The sequence below is a fragment of the Ceratotherium simum genome, chromosome 28, assembly GCF_057802395.1.
Source record: "Ceratotherium simum simum isolate JZ-2026a chromosome 28, ASM5780239v1, whole genome shotgun sequence".
NCBI classification, from domain to species: domain Eukaryota; kingdom Metazoa; phylum Chordata; class Mammalia; order Perissodactyla; family Rhinocerotidae; genus Ceratotherium; species Ceratotherium simum.
In genome coordinates this window covers 26,257,201-26,279,545 of record NC_141927.1, presented here as the reverse complement: position 1 = coordinate 26,279,545, position 22,345 = coordinate 26,257,201, and the positions used below count along the sequence as shown (strand labels likewise).

Here is a 22,345-nt window from a genome sequence, read left to right as displayed (position 1 = left end):
GGCCTCAATAAATATTTACCAAATGAATGAAAGGTTGCCTGCTTTTCTCCGTCTTTTGTTTAGTCGCACTCTGGTTTTAAGCTCCTACAATGAAACCCAGGTCCCTGAATTCTGTCAGTTCCATTAAGGAGTGAGTGGAGAGGGAAGGGGGTAAAGAATGAGCAAGGGAAGCCAGCGGATCCGACACGTGAGGGAAGAAGAAAAAGAAATCCTTAGGGGCTTAGGGCCGACAAAGAGCCAGACGCTGGCGAACCCAAGCAGGAGCACCCCGGAGCCCCGGAGCCGCGCCGGGACGGGCTCCCCGCGCGCCTCCCGCCGAGCGCTGCCCCCGTCGCGGGCCCGCACCGGGGCAGGCGCCCCCAACCCCGCACCCGCGCTCCTCCGCCGCTCCCGCCCCCGGGGCGGTGCCGGGAACACGCGGCGCCTCCGCCGGTCACGTGGGGCCGCTCCGCCGGGCGGCGCTGCCGCTTCCCGATCGCGCCCTGCCAGCCCCAGGGACGCGGCGCTCGCGCTCCCGCCCGAGTCCGGGGACGCGGCGACAAGGAGGCGCCGCCGCCCCCTCCTCCGGCTGCGCCCCGGCCCTGCGCCCGCACCATGCCCGCCGCGGGGCCGAGCGCCGCCCTCCTCCTGCAGCTCGCGGAGGCGACGACGCTGCGGGCCGCGGGGCCGCGGCTGCGGGGGTAGCGGGCCGGCGTCGGCACCGAGGCGGCGCGAGGCGGGCGGAGCGGGAGGAGGAGCAGCAGGCATCCTCCGCGGCGCGGCGGGCGGCGGCCCTGCTGGCTCGGCGCGCCTATGGCCCAGGAGGAAGGAGAATGCGCGCTGCACTCCCCGCCGGCCGCCGCCGCGTGCTCGGCGCCACCCGGAGCTGCTCGCGTCGCCGCCGCCCCCCAGCTGCGGGCGCCCGGCCGCTGGCTGCGCTAGGACCCCCAGCCGCCGGTCGCCGAGGGGCGGTGGGAAAGGAGGAGCGCGAGCGAGAGGGCCCCGCAGACTGGCGCCCGCCCGGGCGCAGCGCGGCATGTAGCTGCGGGCTCCCGCGCCCGCGCGAGGGTGTCGGCCCGGGGCCCCGCCATGGCTGGAAAGGACAGTGGGAACCTGAAGACGGTGAGGCTGTGGCGGGACGCCGCCCTGCGCGCCAGGAAGCTGCGGAGCAACCTGCGCCAGCTCACCCTCAGCGCGGCCGGGGCCGACCAGATCGACTCCCCCGACGCCCCCCAGCTCGTGCTGCCGGCCAACATCGGGGACATTGAGGTGCTGAACCTGGGCAACAACGGCCTGGAGGAGCTGCCCGACGGGCTGGGGTCGGCGCTGGGCAGCCTGCGCGTCCTGATCCTGCGCAGGAACCGCTTCGCCCGGCTGCCCCCGGCGGTGGCCGAGTTGGGCCACCACCTCACCGAGCTGGACGTGAGCCACAACCGGCTGACCGCCCTGGGCGCGGAGGTGGTGAGTGCCCTGCGGGAGCTGCGCAAGCTCAACCTCAGCCACAACCAGCTGCCCGCCCTGCCCGCGCAGCTGGGCGCCCTTGCCCACCTGGAGGAGCTGGATGTCAGCTTTAACAGGCTGGCGCACCTGCCCGACTCCCTGTCCTGCCTCTACCGCCTGCGCACCCTCGACGTGGACCACAACCAGCTCACTGCTTTTCCCCGGCAGCTGCTGCAGCTGGCGGCCCTGGAGGAGCTGGACGTGTCCAGCAACCGGCTGCGGGGCCTACCTGAGGATATCAGTGCCCTGCGTGCCCTCAAGATCCTCTGGCTGAGTGGGGCTGAGCTTGGCACCCTGCCCAGCGGCTTCTGTGAGCTGGCCAGCCTGGAGAGCCTCATGCTAGATAACAACGGGCTGCAGGCTCTGCCCGCCCAGTTCAGCCGTCTGCAGCGGCTCAAAATGCTCAATCTCTCCTCCAACCTCTTTGAGGAGTTCCCTGCCGCGCTGCTGCCCCTGGCTGGTCTGGAGGAGCTCTACCTTAGTCGCAACCAGCTCACCTCAGTGCCATCCCTTATCTCGGGCCTGGGCCGGCTTCTCACCCTGTGGCTGGATAATAACCGGATCCGCTACCTACCCGACTCTATCGTGGAGCTCACGGGTCTGGAGGAGCTAGTGCTGCAGGGGAACCAGATCGCCGTGCTGCCAGACAACTTTGGCCAGCTCTCCCGGGTGGGCCTGTGGAAGATCAAGGACAACCCACTGATCCAGCCCCCCTACGAGGTCTGTATGAAGGGGATTCCCTACATCGCAGCCTACCAGAAGGAGCTGGCTCATTCCCAGCCGGCAGTGCAGCCCCGCCTCAAGCTGCTCCTGATGGGCCACAAGGGTGCAGGAAAGACCTTGCTCCGCCACTGCCTCACCGAGGAGAGAGTGGAGGGAAGCCAGGGCGGAGGGGACAAGGAGAAGAGCTACCCGCCTTCACCTCCTCCCGTGAGCAAGGGCATCGAGGTGACTAGCTGGACTGCTGATGCTTCCCGCGGCCTGCGGTTCATCGTGTACGACTTAGCTGGTGACGAAAGTTATGAGGTGATCCAGCCCTTCTTCCTCTCCCCGGGAGCCCTCTATGTGCTGGTGGTGAACTTGGCCACCTATGAGCCACCGCGCTTTCGCACCACCGTGGGCTCCTTCTTGCATCGGGTGGGGGCCCGGGTGCCTCACGCCGTGGTGTGCATTGTGGGCACGCACGCAGACCTGTGCGGTGAGCGGGAGCTGGAGGAGAAGTGTCTGGACATCCACCGCCAGATCGCCCTGCAGGAGAAGCACGACGCGGAGGGGCTGAGCCGTCTGGCCCAGGTGGTGGACGAGGCACTGGCCAGGGACTTTGAGCTGCGCTCTGCCAGCCCCCACGCAGCCTACTATGGTGTTTCGGACAAGAACCTTCGGCGGCGCAAGGCCCATTTTCAGTACTTGCTCAACCACCGGCTGCAGATTCTCTCTCCAGTGTTGCCTGTTAGCTGCAGGGACCCCCGCCAGTTACGGCGCCTGCGGGACAAACTGCTCTCGGTAGCTGAGCACCGGGAAATCTTCCCCAACTTACACAGAGTACTGCCTCGATCCTGGCAGGTGCTGGAGGAACTGCATTTCCAGCCACCTCAGGCGCAACGGCTCTGGCTAAGCTGGTGGGACTCGGCGCGCCTGGGCCTGCAGGCGGGTCTGACGGAGGACCGGCTGCAGAGTGCCCTCTCTTACCTGCACGAGAGCGGCAAGCTGCTCTACTTTGAGGACAGCCCGGCCCTCAAGGAGCACGTCTTCCACAACCTCACCCGCCTCATCGACATCCTCAATGTCTTTTTCCAGAGGGATCCTTCCTTGCTGCTGCATAAGCTGCTGCTAGGGACCAGCGGAGAGGGTGAGGGCGAGGGGGAAAGCTCCCCACTGATGGCGCTGCCCACCCCGAGCCAGGACCTGCTCCGGGCCACCCAGCTCCATCATTATGTGGAGGGCTTTCTGCTCCATGGGCTCTTGCCAGCCCATGTCATTCGGTTGCTGCTTAAGCCTCATGTCCAGGCCCAGCAGGACTTGCAGCTGCTGCTGGAGCTGCTGGAGAAAATGGGACTCTGTTACTGCCTCAATAAACCCAAGGGCAAGCCTTTGAATGGGTCCAGGGCCTGGTACAAGTTCCCATGCTATGTGCAGAACGAGGTGCCCCATGCAGAGGCCTGGATTAATGGGACCAACCTGGCCGGGCAGTCTTTTGTGGCTGAGCAGCTGCAGATTGAATATAGTTTTCCCTTTACCTTCCCACCTGGGTTGTTTGCACGCTACAGTGTCCAGATCAACAGCCATGTGGTGCACAGGTCGGATGGGAAACTTCAGATCTTTGCCTATCGAGGGAAAGTTCCTGTGGTGGTGAGTTACAGACCTGCCAAGGGGGTCTTGCAGCCAGACACTCTGTCCATTGCCAGCCATGCATCATTACCAAACATATGGACGGCATGGCAAGCCATAACCCCGTTGGTGGAGGAGCTGAACGTCCTACTTCAGGAATGGCCTGGACTGCACTACACCGTGCACATTCTCTGTTCTAAGTGCCTTAAGAGAGGGTCGCCCAATCCACATGCTTTCCCAGGTAAGCGGAGAGAGGGACGTGGCACTTCTGTGGTGTGTTTTAAGATGCATTTTTTGAAGATATTTGTTTCCCATTTGGCAGATTATTGGCTTGACCTTATAGCCTCCCCAGGAAAGCTTTTCAAGATAGATACGGGGAGATTTGGGGACAAGCCAAAGGCAGTAAGTATATAAGCAATATGAGATGCAGTCCCAAGAATCAGACACTCCTAATAGAAAGACTCAGACTTCCAAAGTGGTTTCCAGACAAAACATTTTGTATCTCCCTTCCCTCTTCCCGATTTAGCCCACCTTTCATGGAAGGAAATTTCAGATGGTTGGACAGAAGATGGATCGTGTCTGACGTTAGCCTCTTGCTAAGTCTGGGTTATAATGCGTGTTAGACACATCTGGAAGGGGTGCTCTGAGTTTGAGATGTCTATTGTCATGTTCTTTTTTTTAAATTCAGAGTGTGATCGTAAAGTAAAAATTATTGCTGTTTTCTTAAGAAATTCCAGAGAAGAACATTTTGTAATCAGGGTAAAGACAAAAATTTCAGTCTGTAATGCATGACTAAATCCTGGGGTGGCTGTCTCAGCCGGCGCACTCTAGGGCGTGAAAGAGAGATTACTGAAGTCTCTGAGGGGAGTTTCCTTGGGTATGCCCTGGCAATTTTGTGCTTTACAGTTGTCTTAAGGTTTGGTTTTTGGTAAGTGTTAGGGAGTGGAGATTTTTGGAAGTACTTTGTAAGAGATGGAAGGGACCAAAAGTGACAAGAATGTTTTCTCTTTTGGGGAGTGTTTTCCAACACATTTTTTTTTCTTTCCATTTTTAAACCATTATAGGTGAGTGGGAGAATTCCAGGATTAGTTGGGATTTTTTGAGCCTGGTTAATTGGTATCTTGAGTCTTTAGTTGGGAATGTGTCAATTTCTTTACTCTTTGGAGCGATTCTTTAAACAAATCTGATTTTTGTGGAGCAGGCGTGGTAAACAACATTCCAGGTGTTCTAAGGACAGACCCAATGATAGCATCATTGCCAGTTTATCCCCTCAGTCTCCCATCCCCAGGGTACATCGAGCAATGATGAAATGGAAGCCTGCATGCCACTGTGATCTTTGTCCTAGTCTCAGTGCGGCTCGTAATAGGGAAGGAATTGGACACCAGTATTTCCAAAGGTAACATCTTCCTGTTGCCCTAGATCTAGGCTGTTTAATTCTTCAGTTTGAAAAAAGCCGCCATATTCGGTTACCAGTCAACTGAGCCATCCATTCTGTCTGATTATCTGGTGTCTTGTCACAGTCCGTGACTTGGTAGACTCCAGTTTGCTATGTATTTGCCATTGTATTTTATTCATGAAAGCAAATACTTCTCTGTTGTGTTACTCAGTTGAATAAAGTGGTTGACAGTTACATATTCACAGAGTAGCTTATTGAAGGCTACCTAAAGCCAGTTCTTAATCCAAAGGTAGAGCGTTAATAAAACTGATGTTATTAACAACAAAGGGAAAGACATAGGTTATTGAACAAGTAAAGAACTGTGAGAAGAATTCCAAGAACTTTGAGAAGTAAACAATGAGGCTCGAATTTTTTTTCTAACCTCTTTATTTTTTATTTTTAACAGTCATAAATTCCACAAACAAGCTTGTCCCCAGATGCAGAAATGACCCCATTCTCTTGCTATTGTTTTGTGTATTTGTCTTTCAAAGGAAGCACACCTGGTGTGCAATCCAGGATCTGAGGAAGAGACAATTTTTTTCAACATAAAAAACAAATAAATGGTTGAAAATGGTCAGATTATCTTACATATCGAGAAGGAATAAATCATCAGTTGTTTTTATGATATAGACTGTACATTTCTGTCTTATTTATGGTCAGAGAAATAAGTTACCTTTTTTGCTTCGTTTAGGATTGTATTCCGAAAGTAGCAAAGGGCACAGAGTAGTTGAAAAAGATGGTTATAGCACATTCATTACATTAAGATGACAATGAAGTAACTATGTAGGTGATGGATGTTAACTAGACTTCTTGTGGTGATCATTTCACAATATATGCACAAATATAGAATCATTATGTTGTACACCTGAAAGTAATATAATGTATGTCAAATATACCTCACTAAAAAAAAATAAAAAATAAATTAAAAAGGAAAATGGGGAAAAAACACATTTTCCTCTTTCATATTTTTCTGTCATAGCTATCATTTATTAATAACTTATAATTCTGAAAGATTTGGGAAGGGATAAAATAATAAAACCTGAAAAGTGATGTAGGAACAGAATTACAATGTTGAGTGTTCAATTAGTTAGGGCATACATTTAAAAATCTGTTCATCGAGTCCCTAGATTATTAAAATATATTTTAATTCAGCAGAAACCTTTGAATCTGTCGGTAGCCTTTTGTGTTTTTAAGAAGACATTTTGCTTTTTAGAGACATTAAAAAAGTTGGTTACTTAGTTTTACATGTTATTAAGTGTCAAGTTCTCCTGTAAACTAACAATTTTTTATACAATAATGGAAAAAAACTGGAGTTTTAATTTTTTCAACTTTGGGACATTAAGATTAAATAGCAAATTAGTATCTCCTTTGATTTTATACAAAATAAACATAAAGTTGCATTAACACCTTTAAAAGTTTTTTTTGTGAAAAGCCTGTTTTGGCCCTGCCATTGTCAATAGGACATTGAATTTTCTGGCCTGAGCTCGGCTTAGGGAAGTATAATCCTAGATGTCTCTTTTCTGATTTTGGTTTACAAAAGAAATGCAATGTTTTGGAAAACTCTTAGCCAATAACCATTTGGTTTTAAAAGTTTTTGTAAAAAAGATCTAATCACGTTGTCAGAGAGATTACCTGTTTATCATAGTTAAGATGAATGGGTTGAGTGACAGGAGATGATTTTGGAAACCCCAGGGAGGCCTGTGATGGAGCCTAGATGTCAGGTGTGTGAGTTGGCTTGCTCTCTGTGGGTACTGACTGCACCGCCAGCTTCCTAGAGCCAGGCTTCCCTCCTCGTCACTTGGCCTGATGCTCTTGTCCTAGAATAAGTTTCTTCTTGTGGGATATTTATTTATGCTTGTGTTCTTTTCTACCAATATGACCTCTAAACCAGCAAAGCTGAGTACTCCTGAGGTTGGATGATGTGTGGTATATTGAGTAAGACATGAAGGCTGGGACACAAGTCTGCAGCAAGGTTCTAGTGCTTTGATATTCCATTTAAGTGGCTGAACAAATGCTGTGTGTTTTCATATTGGAAGAGTGCGTCTTAGTGTGTTGAACTTGTGTTGAATGTGGTTTTTCACTAAATATCCTACTCTCCAAATTGTTAAAGATCATTTGTACAAATAATTAGGAAGCAGGCTAAAGCAGAAGACAGAGAATTCTTATGTGGTCTTCTTTATATTTGGTCTCTTTGATTCACTCAGTTGCTCAATGCCTTCCCACGTCTGTCTCCCAAGTCGAATGCCTTTTGCCCTTGTTCAGTGTCTCGCACACTGCATACCTCTCTGAGGTTCCCAGCATATTTTACCTTGTTCTGTTGGTGTTTGTGTGTGTCATCATATCTCTTTGATTAAGTTGCTCTCTTGCCTCCTCCGGGCAGGAGACATGCTGAGGCTTTGTAGCTTCTATAAGAGTCTCTCAGATGTTTGCTGACTGATTGGTCTTTTGTGAGAAACATCTTTTTTTCTTTGTTATTCACATACTCTGTCAAATTCCCAGGTGGTACACTAGTGATCATCTTGCTTTGTCCTGTGTGCCAGCTTCCCTCCCCTGTCCCCTGAATGTCCCTCTGGTGTCCCCATTGTGACCCTATGACTGGTCTTTCCCTTGAATGGGCCCTTCATTTTGACCACTGAAGCAAAGCAAAATTCTTGCCTTATTATATCTCAGTTTTAGAGTTCCTGGAATTTGAGCATGACCTAGTTGTTTGGATTGAATTAGTCATTATTTTTAATTTCGCAAAGGTTATTAAGTATCTTTTTAGTTTAGTTTTATTAATATCGATGCCTCTTGGCTTTTATTTTTGTGAACAATCCTCTTTGAACTCTCTTGGGCTTTGTTGCATATCAAGATCAAAACCTTAATCATGCAGTGGGAGAAAGAAATACTGTACATGATAGAATTCAAAGACTTGAAAGGCCTTTGGAGTGTTCAAATTATTGTAAATATTAGTTCCCTCTTCTTTAAACTCTAAAATAGATCTGAAGTCCATCTCTGCACAAGTAGTTTAGAATTTCCTAGAGAAAGTATTTTTTTTTTGTTAACAGACGGTATATGTCATCCTCTGCCCCCTGCTCATCTTACTCCCCAGTAAACCTCATCTGACTATTTTAGTTCTTAGGCATTTACTTCATCTTAACACCTTAAACATTTATAGGGCATACTTCACAGGGTTGCTTTGGGGTTAGGTGAGAGAATGTGTTGAGGAGAACGATGCTTCCGCCTGTGTCTGTATGGAAGTGATGGGCCTCTCCTCCATTATACGGGAGGTGGATGGGGGTGACATTAGAGTGAACATTTCTGGTTGCTTTCTCCATTCACCCATTAACTTGCTTCTCTCCAGGGGAGCCTGTTTTCTTCAAGGCCCTGGCCATCTATCCATTAGGATGCTTTTTTTTTTTTTTTTAAATCCATGGGCAGGTGCTTGCCTCATCTCTTGCCCTCTCTTGTCTCCTGCAGCCTTGCTACTCGTGTGCCCCGGGGGTGGAGAGGAGAGCTACTTTGTGCTTCCAGGCTCTGTGGAAAGCACACCAGGTCCAGTCTGCTTGGGGCAGGCCCAGCCAGGTCTCTGTTCTTTCTGGTTCAGCTGCTCTGATTGCAAAACCGGTTGCTGGGTGGTTGTCAGGTTTATTACCTTCCTCTAGGGGCTGGCTACCTTCACTCTGGCGGGGAGGGATGAGGAGGCCCCATTTTGGCCTGCACTCCCCAATCCTACACTAGCTTTAATGAAACTGACCCTCTGATCCCCATTTGGCTCCTGGTGTCTGTGTAGCCGGTAGAACCCAGAGTGATTGACAGGCATCTCAGACAACCACAGAATACAGAGGATGACGTGTCTTTGTGGAACCGTAAAGACCCTCTCCTCTGTAAGGTAGGGCAGTATTACTGTACCATTATGTACTCACGTCTCTGGGTTCTGATGTTTCGTGTGCCGGCTCAACACTCCCTGGACCGTGCCTGGCACAGGGCTGAGCAGATAGAAGGGGCTCAAAGCGGATTGGTTATTTTTAAAGAACTCAAGAAATTCTAGTGTTTCTTAATTGGTTCCTTGGCAAAGTGCTTTTTTGGGTTGTTTATGATGTTCTTTATCTTCAAGTGTGTACTTTAAGATAAGCGTGTATAATTTTCCCACATGATTTTTCTGGTACATATATTCCTGCCCTCTGTAGATATCTAAGTCTTATGGAAATGGGGGAGGGTGTGGGCAAGGGGCAGCTGATCAGGATGCCAAGGTGAGTGAACTGCAGGAGCTGCTGCAGAAAGCCATCTACCCCCTGACCTCACACTCGCCCTCCTTGAGGCAGTGAGCACCCCCTCCCCAAAGCCTGCTGTTCCATAGCTTGCTCTTTCTAACTAACCCCCAACCCTCCCTTGACATTAGCCTCCAGACGAGGGAAAGTGTAGATGGTGAGGAGAGTGAAGGTGTGATGGTGGCAGTGCAAGAAAGAAGACATTTTCCACGGTTCATACCAGCTGTTTGGCCTTCTTCCAAGTGCTGTTACTTTCCGGAAGCTCCATACAGGGTGAAGTTGCTAGTTTGAATTCATGGAAGACCGTGGAAGAGTTGGCTGACTGTCCTGCACGCAGAGGTGGTTCCGTGGGTACTACATACTATGGATAACAACTCCCAGACACTGTTGCCAGCAGGGCTGACTTATTTGTGGAGAGGGAGGAGGAAAAATTTTTAGTTATTTTTATTTTTGGCACTGAATGCTTGAAAACATTTTCCTTTCCTCAACATAATCTCTAAGCTGAAAATACTGATGCTTTCTTAAAGAGTAAATTAGTGAAAAACCACCAGCAAATTTTGTTGTTCTTTAACTGTAGATTTACGGAAGGCAAAGAATACCAATGGAGAAATCAAGTCAGATGGGGGGAGAATGGGAGTAGGATAGAGGCACTGGGTACTGGCGGGGGGTTCGCATGGGCATCGTGAGCCTGGAGGCCAGTTCACTGGCCTCAGGAAGGAACTTCCTGCTCTAGACAGGCAGCCCTAGGCACCCAGGCTGTTCCAGCTGTTTCCTTTGCTTTTGCAAATTGGTGCACAAGGGCGCTTGGTAGAATGCAGGAGGAAAGGAAGTCCTGTCAAGACTGCTCTTAGGAGGTTCCTGTTTTATGTGGGACTTGCTGCTTTTTGTCTGGGGTGGCTTACTGAGTCTAGCACAGCTGTCCCTGCTTCTTCTTCTTCCTCCTTTATATGGAGGTGAAATTCACATCACGTGAAATTATCCATTTTTAAGTGAACAGTTCCATGGCCTTCAGTGCATTCACGATGTGCAGCCACACCTTTGAGCCAAGTGCTTCTTGAGGCAAGGAACAGATTAGGTGGATGGCTTCCTTGCTGGGGTCAATGGACTGGGAGTTCTTTTGTCAGGCTCTCTGTGGCAACTCTCCTTCTAAGGCATGACTGAAGAAGAGAAGGGCTTTTTAGGTTAGGCCTCGAGATGCCGCATGTTGATGAACATCTTTTACCATGGCTGCAAAGAGAATTCTCTTACATCGTGTTGATGAGAGAACAGAAAGTAGGACATGGGGCCTTTTGTTCTGTTCTGTGGCGTATGTGATTTTAAGGGAGGAGCTGACACATAAAGAACACATTAGAAGAGAAGCACAAATAAGTACTGTGTAATTACTATCTTCTGTAGAATGCTTTTTTTCCACATAAATTTTGAGTAGAACTCTGGAATGATTGGCAAGTTCATGGGTGGATATGAGGGTTACGGGGATGGGGTTGCACTGATACAAAGTTATGTCATTACCAGATTAGAGAGACAAGTGTACCATAGCTGGATTCTGTCGTCAATCACTGTTGAATACCTGCTCTATGCAGAAGTCTGTACTGAACCAAGAGTTTTAGGAGAATAAAATAAAATACATGCCTTGCCCGTGGGGAGCTGAGTTGGGCTTTTGGTTGATGTAGTCGTTGATTCTTGTAATAATGTGGAATCTCACCACATATGGAGAAATTCATTTGCGTGCTTGAGGAATTACTGAAAAAAACCCTGGCTTTTGATTTTCCCAGAAAAAAATATGATCATACTGAGAAAAACCAGCTACAACTTTGAATTTGCTTGACGTAGATGAGTCGGTGGCAAGTAAAGCCGAAGTCATTCTTTTCAGTTGATTTTCAGATTGGATCATTTGTTTGCAAGACATCTCGGGCAGATCTTGAGAGGATGCTGAAAAAGGAAAATGCGTTGTATCTGAGGATTTCTAAAAACTTCCCAAATGAATCAGCCTTTTTGAGGGGGAAAAAATGCCTCCTCTTAAGGAATCTTTACATTTCTCAGTCATTTCTGGATTTGCTTCCTTTTTGGGAGGGATTAAAGTCATCAGTGATTTATGAACACCGACGACTGTGTGAACGGTGACTCCAGAGATGGTATAAATTAAATTGGATACTGTCATAATAAAAATATGTGGCTACTACTTATAGATTTCTTTGTTGAAAGACACTTTGTTGGAGTGGTTTTCTATTCTTAGCATATTAAAAAGTTAGTTGAGAGAATTAAAGAGTTAATTTTCTTAGATCCTCCCCATTGCTAAAATGAAGCATATGATGTTAACATTGTATTAATACCGTGTTACGGTAGGAGTGGATTTTGGGGTAGTAGAACAAGCCTCCCTTTTCTCTTTTTTTTTTTTTTTAAAGAGGGAGTTTAGGGGGCCGGCCCCGTGGCTTAGCGGTTAAGTGCACGCTCTCCGCTACTGGCGGCCCGGGTTCGGATCCCGGGCGCGCACTGACACACCGCTTCTCCGGCCATGCTGAGGCGGAGTCCCACATACAGCAACTAGAAGGATGTGCAACTATGACATACAACTATCTACTGGGGCCTTGGGGAGAAAAAGGGAAAAAAAGGGAAAAAAAGGAGGAGGACTGGCAATAGATGTTAGCTCAGGGCTGATCTTCCTCAGCAAAAAGAGGAGGATTGGCATGGATGTTAGCTCAGGGCTGATCTTCCTCACAAAAAAAAAAAAAAGAGAAAGTTTAAAAAAAAAGGTAATGGAGAGAGAAAATATAGAATTAGAAAAATGATATTTCTCTCATATATTGTTGTTTGACTTATCAATTTTATTCTTGTTTCAGTGAGATTCGTATTTTTCATGCCATAAAGGTTATTGTATTAATCATCACCTCAGTCTTATTAGGGGTATAGGATTGAGGAAAAATATGAGAGTTGGCGATACTGTTGAGTTGTCATCATGTTTTAGAGATAGTGCTAAGTGCTTCTTATGGGGGATCTCATTTAATCTTCCCAGCAACACTAGGGGGTAGGTGTTGTCATTGTCCTTGTTTTCAGGGGGAGAAATTGAGGTTCAGAAAGTTAAGTGAATTCCCCAGAGTTAGAGCACTCTGGGATATCAGCCCCGACCCTCTGCTCCTCCCTATGGTCCCGTCCTGCCTCTCAAGGTTAAGTAGCCCACTGCTTTCCAACAGACACAAACTCACTTCTTCCTCCCTCTTTCCAAGTGTCCATTCCGTGTCACTGAGGGCTGGGGACCGTGGTCAGTGTTGGGTCTACGGGGCTGATAATGCATGGGACCTGCCCACACGGAGACCAGTGGAGGTCACTGTCAGGTGGAAGGGGAGATGGGGTCTGAGAGAGGGGTTCCCGAAAGGGCCACCCTGCAGCTGAGTGGTATAAGGTGATTTCCAGTTAACCTCATGGAGAAGTGGGGAAGGGTATTTTAAATTAGAATGGCATTTAAAAAGAAAGAGGATACAGATAGTTCAGCATGCCATGCCTGGGGTGGGTGTGTGTGCAGAAAAGCATTTAGCAGCTGTAATAAGGAAGCGGCGTCTTTATTTAAGTTACATTTAAGGACTGGTATAAGTTTGCTAGTGACTACTGCTGGCTCATAAACTGGAGTTTTGGAAGTGTTGCCCTCGCCTGCTCCTTTTTCATCAGGCAGGGCTCTGTTGAGACCGTGGAGGAGATTTACGACTGGGAGAACGGAAGGGTAGTTTCAAATGATTTGCTGAGACTTGTAATTAAGTTATTGTCGGGCTGACAGAACACCTGTCCCGTAGATCCATGTCTAAGTGTGCCGCTGGTCACTTTCTCCATGTCTGAGAACCGACAGAAAAGGAGTGTTGGTTATTCTAACAGCCAGATGGTCGCATGCCTCTGTAATCCCCAGGAATGTACCCGAGAACATCGATTTTCTTTCCCCTAAATCTTACCATAACAGATCCTGCGATAAAGGCCAACTTGGTTGTAATACAGTTAACATTTTATTGTGCACTGTTTCACTGTCTTTACTTTGTGCATTTTTTGTGACATCACAGACTGACTGAAAATACTGATTTTTATTAATTTTGCACTAATGGAGTGCCATATTTTATGTATTTCATTTGTGTGGACACCACTTACACTATGACAGTGTTTTCTTGCATCTTTCATCAGATCAGCGCTCGAGTTTGTCTTCCGCTTGTCTCTCAATTCATCAAAATCTACTTAGTTACATTTTAATTGAAATCCAAGGGGGTGCAAGATATTTTTAAATTTTACTTTATATTTTGTTTATATTTACTTTATATTTTGACTTGAAACACTTGGAATTTTGTATGACATTTTACAATGGAAGCATTATGATATTATAGTGGTTAGTTGCCAGGGCTCTTGAGGTGGACTCCTGGGTTCAAATCCCTGTTCCACCACTTGGTAGCTGTGTGACTTCGGGCATCATCATAGTTTCTATCTCATAGGGTGGTTCTGAGGATTGAGTTAGTACATGTAAAATGCTAGAAGAATGCCTGACACATGGCAAGAGCCCAATACATGTTAGCTGCTGCTGCTGTTACTCCACTTATTCCAGAAAGCACAAGTCTGAACACATATTTGGAAATCTGTTAAGCTTATGGATAAAACTCTTCTTTTTTCATAGAAGGAGGGTAATACAGTGTGATCACTCTTCATAAACACCTTATGCTCTTTTAAAAATGCTTTTTCCCCCTTATTAAAACATATATTAATTTGGAGGGTAAAAGAAAAAAAAGAAAAAACCACTCAGCTGATATTTAACATAATTACACATTTCACCCTCTTTCTTTTCAATTTTTCCCCCTTGAGCTTAGGTTTATTGAACTATATAGTCATAATCATATTGTATAAATAATTTAAATATTTTTTTTAACCTAAGTATTGTGAATATTAGTTTCATGGTATTAGTATCTACGATGTAATTATAAATGCTTGCAGATGAGTACATCAAGGGGATTTTTACCTTTATTTATTTAACCATTAGACACTTAAGTTGTTACAAGTTTTTGTTGTTATGAGTAATTCTGTGATGACTATATTTATAAAAGCTCTTTCTTATTTGGGCAGTGATTTCTGAAGTGGAATCATTAAGTCAAAAGCAAAGAATGTCTGAGGTCCAATACATGTTTGCATTGCTTTCCATGTGGGGGACACAGTTCATATACCTGGCTGCAGAGGATGCAAGATTGATTTCACTGTATTTCCTCAGCACTGGGTATCATCTCACAACTAATGGAAAACAATATCTCCCTGATGGTTCAAAATTTTAATTAGTGAACATGAATGTTTTCCTCTATGAGTGTTACCTAATTGTGTTTCTTCTTTTGTGAATTTTCTCATCATGTCTTTTGGCATCATCTTAGTGGTATTTTTTTTTTTATCACAGTGATTTCTTATAATCATGGAGTTCAGTTTATATTAACACTTTATATATTAGAGAAAACCTTTTGTCTATTGTACTTAAGTCATTTATTTTCTAGCTGGTTTGCCTTTTTGATGTTTAAAAAACTTATGATGTTTTGAAGTTTTAAATTTCATTTGATACAATGTATCAATAGCTTCCTTTGTGATTAAATGAAATACCATTATTTTCTAAATACAGAGAAGTAACAGAAAGAATCACATAGTGAACCATAATTTTTCTACCCATGTAACCTATACTGACAATAAAAAAGTAATATCTGTATGTGGATGGTATATCGAAAAGCAAAAGCCCCTCTCTCATAGCCCCATCCCCGGGTCTCTTTCTCCTCTGTAAAATATTTCTTGTGATTTCTTTCAAGGAAAAGAAAACATATATTTGCATATATTTTAACCTGAAAGAGATCGTGCTATACTCATTGTTCTGTACCTTGCTTTTTGTCACTTAAAATATATTTTGCAGATGCTTCTATATGAGCAGTTACAAACCTACAAACCTGTACACACACACACACACACACACAGCATAATTTCTACCATTGGGTGTTCTGTTTAGTTAGTTCTATATTGACAGACTTTTGATTCTTTCCAGATTGTTTTATAGACTTTAAGTTTTCCACCTTCCAGAATTTTGAAAAATACTCAATTTTATTTCCTCAGGATTGGTAATCCCTCTTTGTGCCCAGAACTCTGTTGAGAGGCAGTTAGGAAAAGACAAATCTTTGAGTCAAAATGATGGGACTTAAAAAGGGGCTTGGGGGTTATAAAAGCTCAACTTTGTGATTTAAAATAAGGATAATCTTTTTAATTGACTTTTGTGATGCATATTAGAATACCATTGTTTTCAGCACAATTATGCCTTTCACAGCTTCATTCATCCATTCTAATGTGATGTAATATTTAGACATAGCAATAATTACAAATCTTACATGTCTGCAAATAAATATACCACTGATCAAAACAAGACAGTGGCAGCAAGAATAATGCTGTGTCCATGTGAGAGATTAATGAAAAATAATTGATAATGAACTGTATCACATTGACTCAAAACATTGCTTCTGCCTTTCTACCTCAATGATCATCTAAAGGGAAATCCCCCTGTGCCAGTTGGGCGGTTTTCATTTCTGTCGTAGAACCAGCCCCAGAGTTCCACACTATTGTATTTTCTGGACCTAAGCTTGGTGTGTCATGCACAGGAAATATGCCTTGGATGTTTCATCCTGGTACCAGCAGGGGGTTAAAATTTAAGAGATTATTTGCAGTATTTGCTCTTGTGTGTGTGTGATGAATAAAGAATGGGTCTACCCCAGCACTCTAAAATGTGTTTGACCTATAAAAACAGTAAACAGTTAAATCCTCTTAGAGTTGCTTTTGTGTTTAAAAGATACTGAATTGTATATATTTTTTAAAGCTAACAAAATCACCAGTCAGGGTCTTGGAAAAAGGGTTTTTTCACAGGGCTCATTGAAGTGTTTGGTCTTTAAAATCCTCCATCTCATATTAAATGTCCGAATCAGGGCAGAGGGTTTGGAGGAAAAGAGCGTGCCACGTTTTCTGAACATGCTATTAAAAATATATATTCTCTGGGATGCTCTTGACTCCCCTTAGCCGCATATCAGCATGGCATAGCTGTGGTGTCTTGATTCAGGGGGCTTGCTGCTCATGAACTGCATGGGAAAGACCTAAAAAGAGAAATGTGAATTTTCCAGAAGAACACTATGATGCCAAGAACAGCTCACTGGTCTGCTGAGAGCTGGGCTGTTTTGTGCGCAGGGTACAGTAACAAAAATTGGGATGCACAGCCCCTGTAGGATACATCTGTCCCCTTTGCTGCCACTGCTCACCCCCAGATGGCTCCTGAGTGGCGTGGCCCTGATTGTTCCCCTCTCTCGACTGGGGCAGGTGTTCTTTTGATTTGTTTCTTTTATTAAGCCTCTGCAACTAGTATGCCTTTTCCCCTCCCCAAGAAAAACATACATGTGCCCGCCCTCTGGTTACCAAGCAATGTAATGTGCATTCTTCCTGGTTGCTACATTGTTTCCATCTTTTTCTTGGTGTAGGGAGAAGGAAAATTCACTTGTTTTCTGTTTGGTCATTTCAGGCATTTGCCTTCGAGGCTGTTGGGCCAGGCTTTACCGCGGCCAGACAGAACCTGTCAGGTCTGTGTTAGCTTCTCATCCTCTTCTTGAAAACTATTGCTGCGTCCGAGCCATGTCTGTGTGTATCATCAGACACGGTGCAGCATCAGAAGCTCACCCAAATAGCAAGGATGATTGCATCTTGTTGATTACCAGGGCTGTTAAAATTCTCTCTTGCTGAGCCAAAAAAACAGGTGACTGTTTCCAGGAACTGATAAACTGCTGCACACCCGGCCCCAGGTGTTCCCCGTGAAGGTTGGAGTATTGATGCCATTCCTTTTTACAGTTCGTTCCCCGTAAAGGTTGGAGTATTGATGCCATTCCTTTTTACAGTTCGTAAGTCTTCTGATTCATTGTGCCATTTGTGATTCGAGACATGTTAATTTGTGGGAGGATTTCCATTGGAATCAGAATCCGCTGTAAACCAGGAGGAAGAATCTGGAATGAGAATGGTGTACACTGTTCTTTGTTAGAAAAGAATCCTGGTCCTTCGGTTGTAGACAAATATTTGTTTTTGAAGAATCTGGTGGTGTGTTGGTGGCTTTATTCCCATCCATGCTCAAACACATGCTCTCTTGCCTTCTAAGGATGCAGGTGCACGTGTTATGCAGAAAATTTTATAATGCTTGGAATCTGGGTGTCTGCTCTTAAAGTATGAACAATTTTCCGCTTCATCTTCCTCCTCCTCTGACTTAGCTCATTTCTGTAATGGGATAAATCTTCACCCCAAGGATTCTACACAGTTTCCTGTGGAGGGTGACACAGGACAAGTGTCCCTTTGGCTGCAGCTGGAGATGAGTATTGCCATGCAGCTTTCCTACTTTATGCTGAACCAGCATCAGAGAAAGAGGCCTTACATCTTTTATCTTTCCAAGCCAGTGGATTAGAGAGTAAAGAAGTCTGGACCTCTGGGAAGCCACCCTGACCCTCGGTTTCTTCATCTGTAAATGAGGAGAAATAATTCTGACAAACGGTTCCTAAGCATTTGCTCCTGCTGTCACAGCCTCCTTAGATGTTGTGAGGATTAAATGAATTAATGGATGCCAGGTGTCCAGAGTAGTTTTTACCCTATAGTAAGTGCTCAGTAAATGTTGGCTCATGATCTCTGTTTCCAGGTTAGGGACACTTAAGAGACAGGAGGGGTGGGTAACTTGGCCAGGAGCACACAGTACATGGCAGGGCCCAGGCTCTTCTTCTCCAAAACCTGTGCTCTTTGTCACCACCCTATACTGCGTCTCAGGAAATGGATAGGTTTCTGCCTGTCAAAAATGAGGGTTGTTTGAATGGAAAACAGAATAGCGTGTGTGGAACTCTGTAGTGGCGGACCACCAACATTCACTGGGAACCTGCAATGACAAGGCATTGGGCGGGTCGTGGGGAGTCGGACGTGAACAGGCTCTGATCCCAGGAAGCTGTAGGGAAGGGGAGCCAGCAGTAAACGTACAGTTGCAGTGCTGTGTAACAAATGCCGAGAGGAAAAGATCTCCAGAGGCTGGGAGGTCTTTTACCAGGTGGGTGGGCTTGGATGGGTGGGAGCAGGTCTCCAGCCAGGCCATTGAAGTGGAGTAGGGGAGTAGAGGAAGCAGGTGGTACAAATTATGGTACGGGGAGCCAACTGTTTTACTTAACCGGGCACATCCCATGTACATATTTTTTAGCCTATCTACCTGATCAGCTAAAATTCTTTTCACCAGAACAGAACTCTTGGTGGCTCAATATAAAGCTAAAATATTTTTATTTGACATGACGATTTTTTTTTCCTAGGGTGAGAGGGAAATATTGACGAGTCCAATGGGGATGTTTTACGTTTTGTAAAACTTTCGTACAGCATTTATGTTTTGTAAGACTACTCAGAGCAACAGCACGGAAGATGGGCTTGAAGGGAGTGAAAATGGAGTCGGGGGGCTGCTTTGGGGTGATTCAGCCAGTCAATGATACAGGCCCCCAGGAAGGTCCTTGGGAACGGAGGAGACAGTCCAGGGTGTTACTGGGGGAGGTGGCGTCCTGGGCCCCTCCGCCTGGCTGTGAGATCTTGGGCATGCCAGGGAACCTCTCTGGGCTTCAGTTTCCTCCTGGATGAGGCGGAAGGTATGTCTCTTTGATTTGGGTGTAGGGGATGGGATGACTTTTAACCACGGTGGGAAGACAACTAAGGCATTTATTTTTAAAACAGAAAGCAGAAGTGATTTGTTAAGATTAATTTCCACAGGACTGATGTAGGTTGCCTGCTGACTTAATTGGTTTATTAGGGTTGTTTAGGTACTCTCCTATGATGGATACCAAGTGAATTCTGGAAGATTTATAGTCTTACCTTTGTAAGTAATGTCATTTGCAGCAGACTCAAGTTCCCCATTTGTTCTTAAATTTGGAAGGGTCATGTAGAAATAAGAGACTTTATAAATATCCAGTAATCTTTCACCACTTTAAAATATTGAAAGGATAAATGATGTGGATGGCGGCTTGCTTTGCATCATGAATTATGTATGCAATGTGCCCTGGAGTTCTTTATGGCTGTGCATAACGAATCATCTTTTGTTCTAGCTGATTTTCAGTGGTGGTGCTTGTAAAAGAAGAGGTCAGAGCAGATGCATTAAAGAGATCTGTTTGGTGCAGGATGATCGTTTTTTTGCCGGCCTATTCTGTTAGTTGCTTTTGTCTGTGCTTTGTTTATTCATTATCAAATTGGTCCGCAGTAGGGTAGGAACCAGGACAGTGGGAGGAGAAGCCCCTGGCGTGTTGACAGCTGCGGCTCGGGCTAAGGACAGAGTGTAGAGCGGACACCTTATCTTGGTTCGCTGCGCTTCTAAAGCCGCTCTTCTTGGCCCCCCCCTCCTCCTCACCGCACCCTCTTTCAATTCCTCAAGGCAGTGGGCCTTAAACTACTTTTTAACCTAATAATAATAAAATAAAATAAATGGGAATAAATGATTAAGAACCTGCCCATGATCGTTTCTTCCACTAATTTTCTCTAGATTCTAGATGCAATTAGAGAGGATTAAAAAACATGAAACACAGCAGAGAATTAGTTTGTGCTTTTTCTTTCCTCCCTCCTCCCCCTCAGCAAGAATCATTTAGGATCTGAGTAAGATATCAAAGGTACTGTTTAAATTTCCCACATGAAGTCATGATGACTCTAAGTGGAAGCCAGTTGGAGCATTGTGTATTTTAGCCATTCGTAATTTCTTTCTATAGTGAAAGTGGCTACTTATTTGTGAGAGTCAAGCTCCCAGACACAGGTGTTGTGCCTGGCTCATCTGGAATTCATTAGAAAGGGCCTACGCATGTATTTCGTTGTGGGGTGGTGAGCTGTCTCATCTTTCAGGAACTCAGATGATCGTTTGTGGGATGATCCAAGGCAAGCATCTGAATAGTTGGGAGTGGCTCCAGATTGAGGCTCGAGCCTCAGGTTTACTGGCCACCTCTGGAAATGCACATCCACTGAGGCTGGTTCCGATGTGTTAGTCAGAGTCCCTTCCAATTTATAGTCAGTTGAAAAATGGTGGGGCTCTCCTTCTCAGTGGCTCATTATGGTTTTTAGCTCATACTAGATTTAAAAAATCTTTGCAAAAAAAATCATTTAACTCAGTTTATCTGTATTATTAACTAAAAGACATGACATGGTACTCATGCAATATAGAGAAATGGGATAACATCCAGAGGTAACACATAGATAACTGTTTGTCAGGATGTTTATTTGCTTAATCCTATGTGCATTCAGCAGGAATTTACTGAGGCCTTCCAGCCAGGTACGGGCGCCGTGGGAGATCCAGCAGGAATCACCCTCAGAGCCTGTCCTCAAGGACCTTGGTCTTTCTAGAAAGGGAGATAAGGCTTGTGCACAGCTGCAGTACATTGTACAATGAATCTTGACAAAGCGCCGAGAGAGTTCAGAGGAGAAGAGACTCCTTCCAACTGGGTGGGTCGTGGAGAAACTAGAATTCCGCTTAGTGGTGGGAAAGGCATATTGTGAATAAAGGACAGAGTTAAAATGGTCTTTTTTTTTTTCCTAGAGAAGTCATCAAATCCCTGGGCCTTTAACTAAAAAAGTCTAGTGATTCACAACTTTGGAATTACCATTAGCCCATTCTCACGTAATAATACTTTGCATTGCTTTTAAAATCTTGGGGTTGAATTAATAATAATAGAGTAGAAACATTGTTTAAAAAAATTTTTCTATGTAACACATAAGGAGGCACATATGTATCTCCTTTTATTTTTACGCTATTTTAGAAACTTTTTTTTTTGCTATCTTAGGAACGATTAAAAGCATACTTTCAATACTGTGAGATTATACTTTTAGCTTGCGCTATAAAAATGTAACAGAAAGTTTATATGGTGAAGAATTTAGTGGGTCTCCCTACGCTCCTCACCATTGTGATTTTAGTAAAACCATAGCCTTTGTTTTATTGCGTTCTCTGCCAGCACAGACTTGAGGAGCTCAGTCTATCTGCTTTACTATCTTGTTTCCTTCCATCTGAAGGCCTGTTTTGTTGCCCCTCCTCTATTACACTAATGCATCTTAGTAATACAGGAAATACTGTGACTATATCATGTGTAGCTGAACTACCGGTATGCTGAAAGTAGGTCATATCAAGCCACCTCTCTCTCTGTCTCTCTCTTTCTTTTCTTTTTGGCCCAGTGTCACCTTTTAAATTTATAATTTTTTGCAAATGATGGAATTATACCTTTAAAATTGTCTCGTATCAGATATATATCTGCTCATTCTCTACAGAAGGCTTTATACAAGTAAACTGTACTTTCTTGACTCATGAATTCATATCAAGATTTTATTTTAGGATTCCTCAAGGTAATTGCTTGTTAGGGTAGCTCGCAAGACCAGAGAGATCCAATAGTAAGATGAACGTTTTCCATCACATTAACACCCTTCTGTCTTCCGCAGAAAATAAATGAAGCAATCACTGGGAAGGATGTGTCAGAGATTGGAGAAAGAGAAGAGAATCTGGCCATTTAGTATCAGTGACCCTTTTTACCAGCTCTAAGACTGATCTTTACTAGGTAGCCATAGCTCCCTCTTCTAAGTCCCCATTTACATGCCTGGGTTTATCTTCTGAAAAAACCGTGATCAGTTAGGGAGAGCACTAGGGGCAGGTAAGGTGCCTGCTGAGGGGCTGGTACTCGACTGGGTGAAGAGGAGCTCTCCTAGGTTCCCTGGCTCTTGTTCTCTCTGCTTCCTGCTTAGAGAAAACAAATAATAAAACCACTGCAGCGAGGAGTAAAGCTTTCCCAAAACTGACAGCCAGGTCCCGGGGGACCCAGCG

General features: G+C 45.4%; 1 protein-coding gene across 3 annotated transcripts in view; it reads left to right on the top strand.

Annotated features, from left to right (window-relative positions):
• Positions 1 to 551: 551 nt before the first annotated feature.
• MFHAS1 (multifunctional ROCO family signaling regulator 1) overlaps positions 552 to 22,345 on the top strand; it is a 97,306-nt gene continuing 75,512 nt past the window's right edge. For all 3 annotated transcript variants that reach the window (XM_087418473.1, XM_004428809.3, XM_087418472.1), the window contains exon 1: positions 552 to 4,048. In XM_087418473.1, coding sequence (XP_087274599.1) covers positions 1,069 to 4,048 — 2,980 coding nt within the window. In that variant the 5' untranslated portion in view covers positions 552 to 1,068. The remainder of the gene's footprint in view (positions 4,049 to 22,345) is intronic.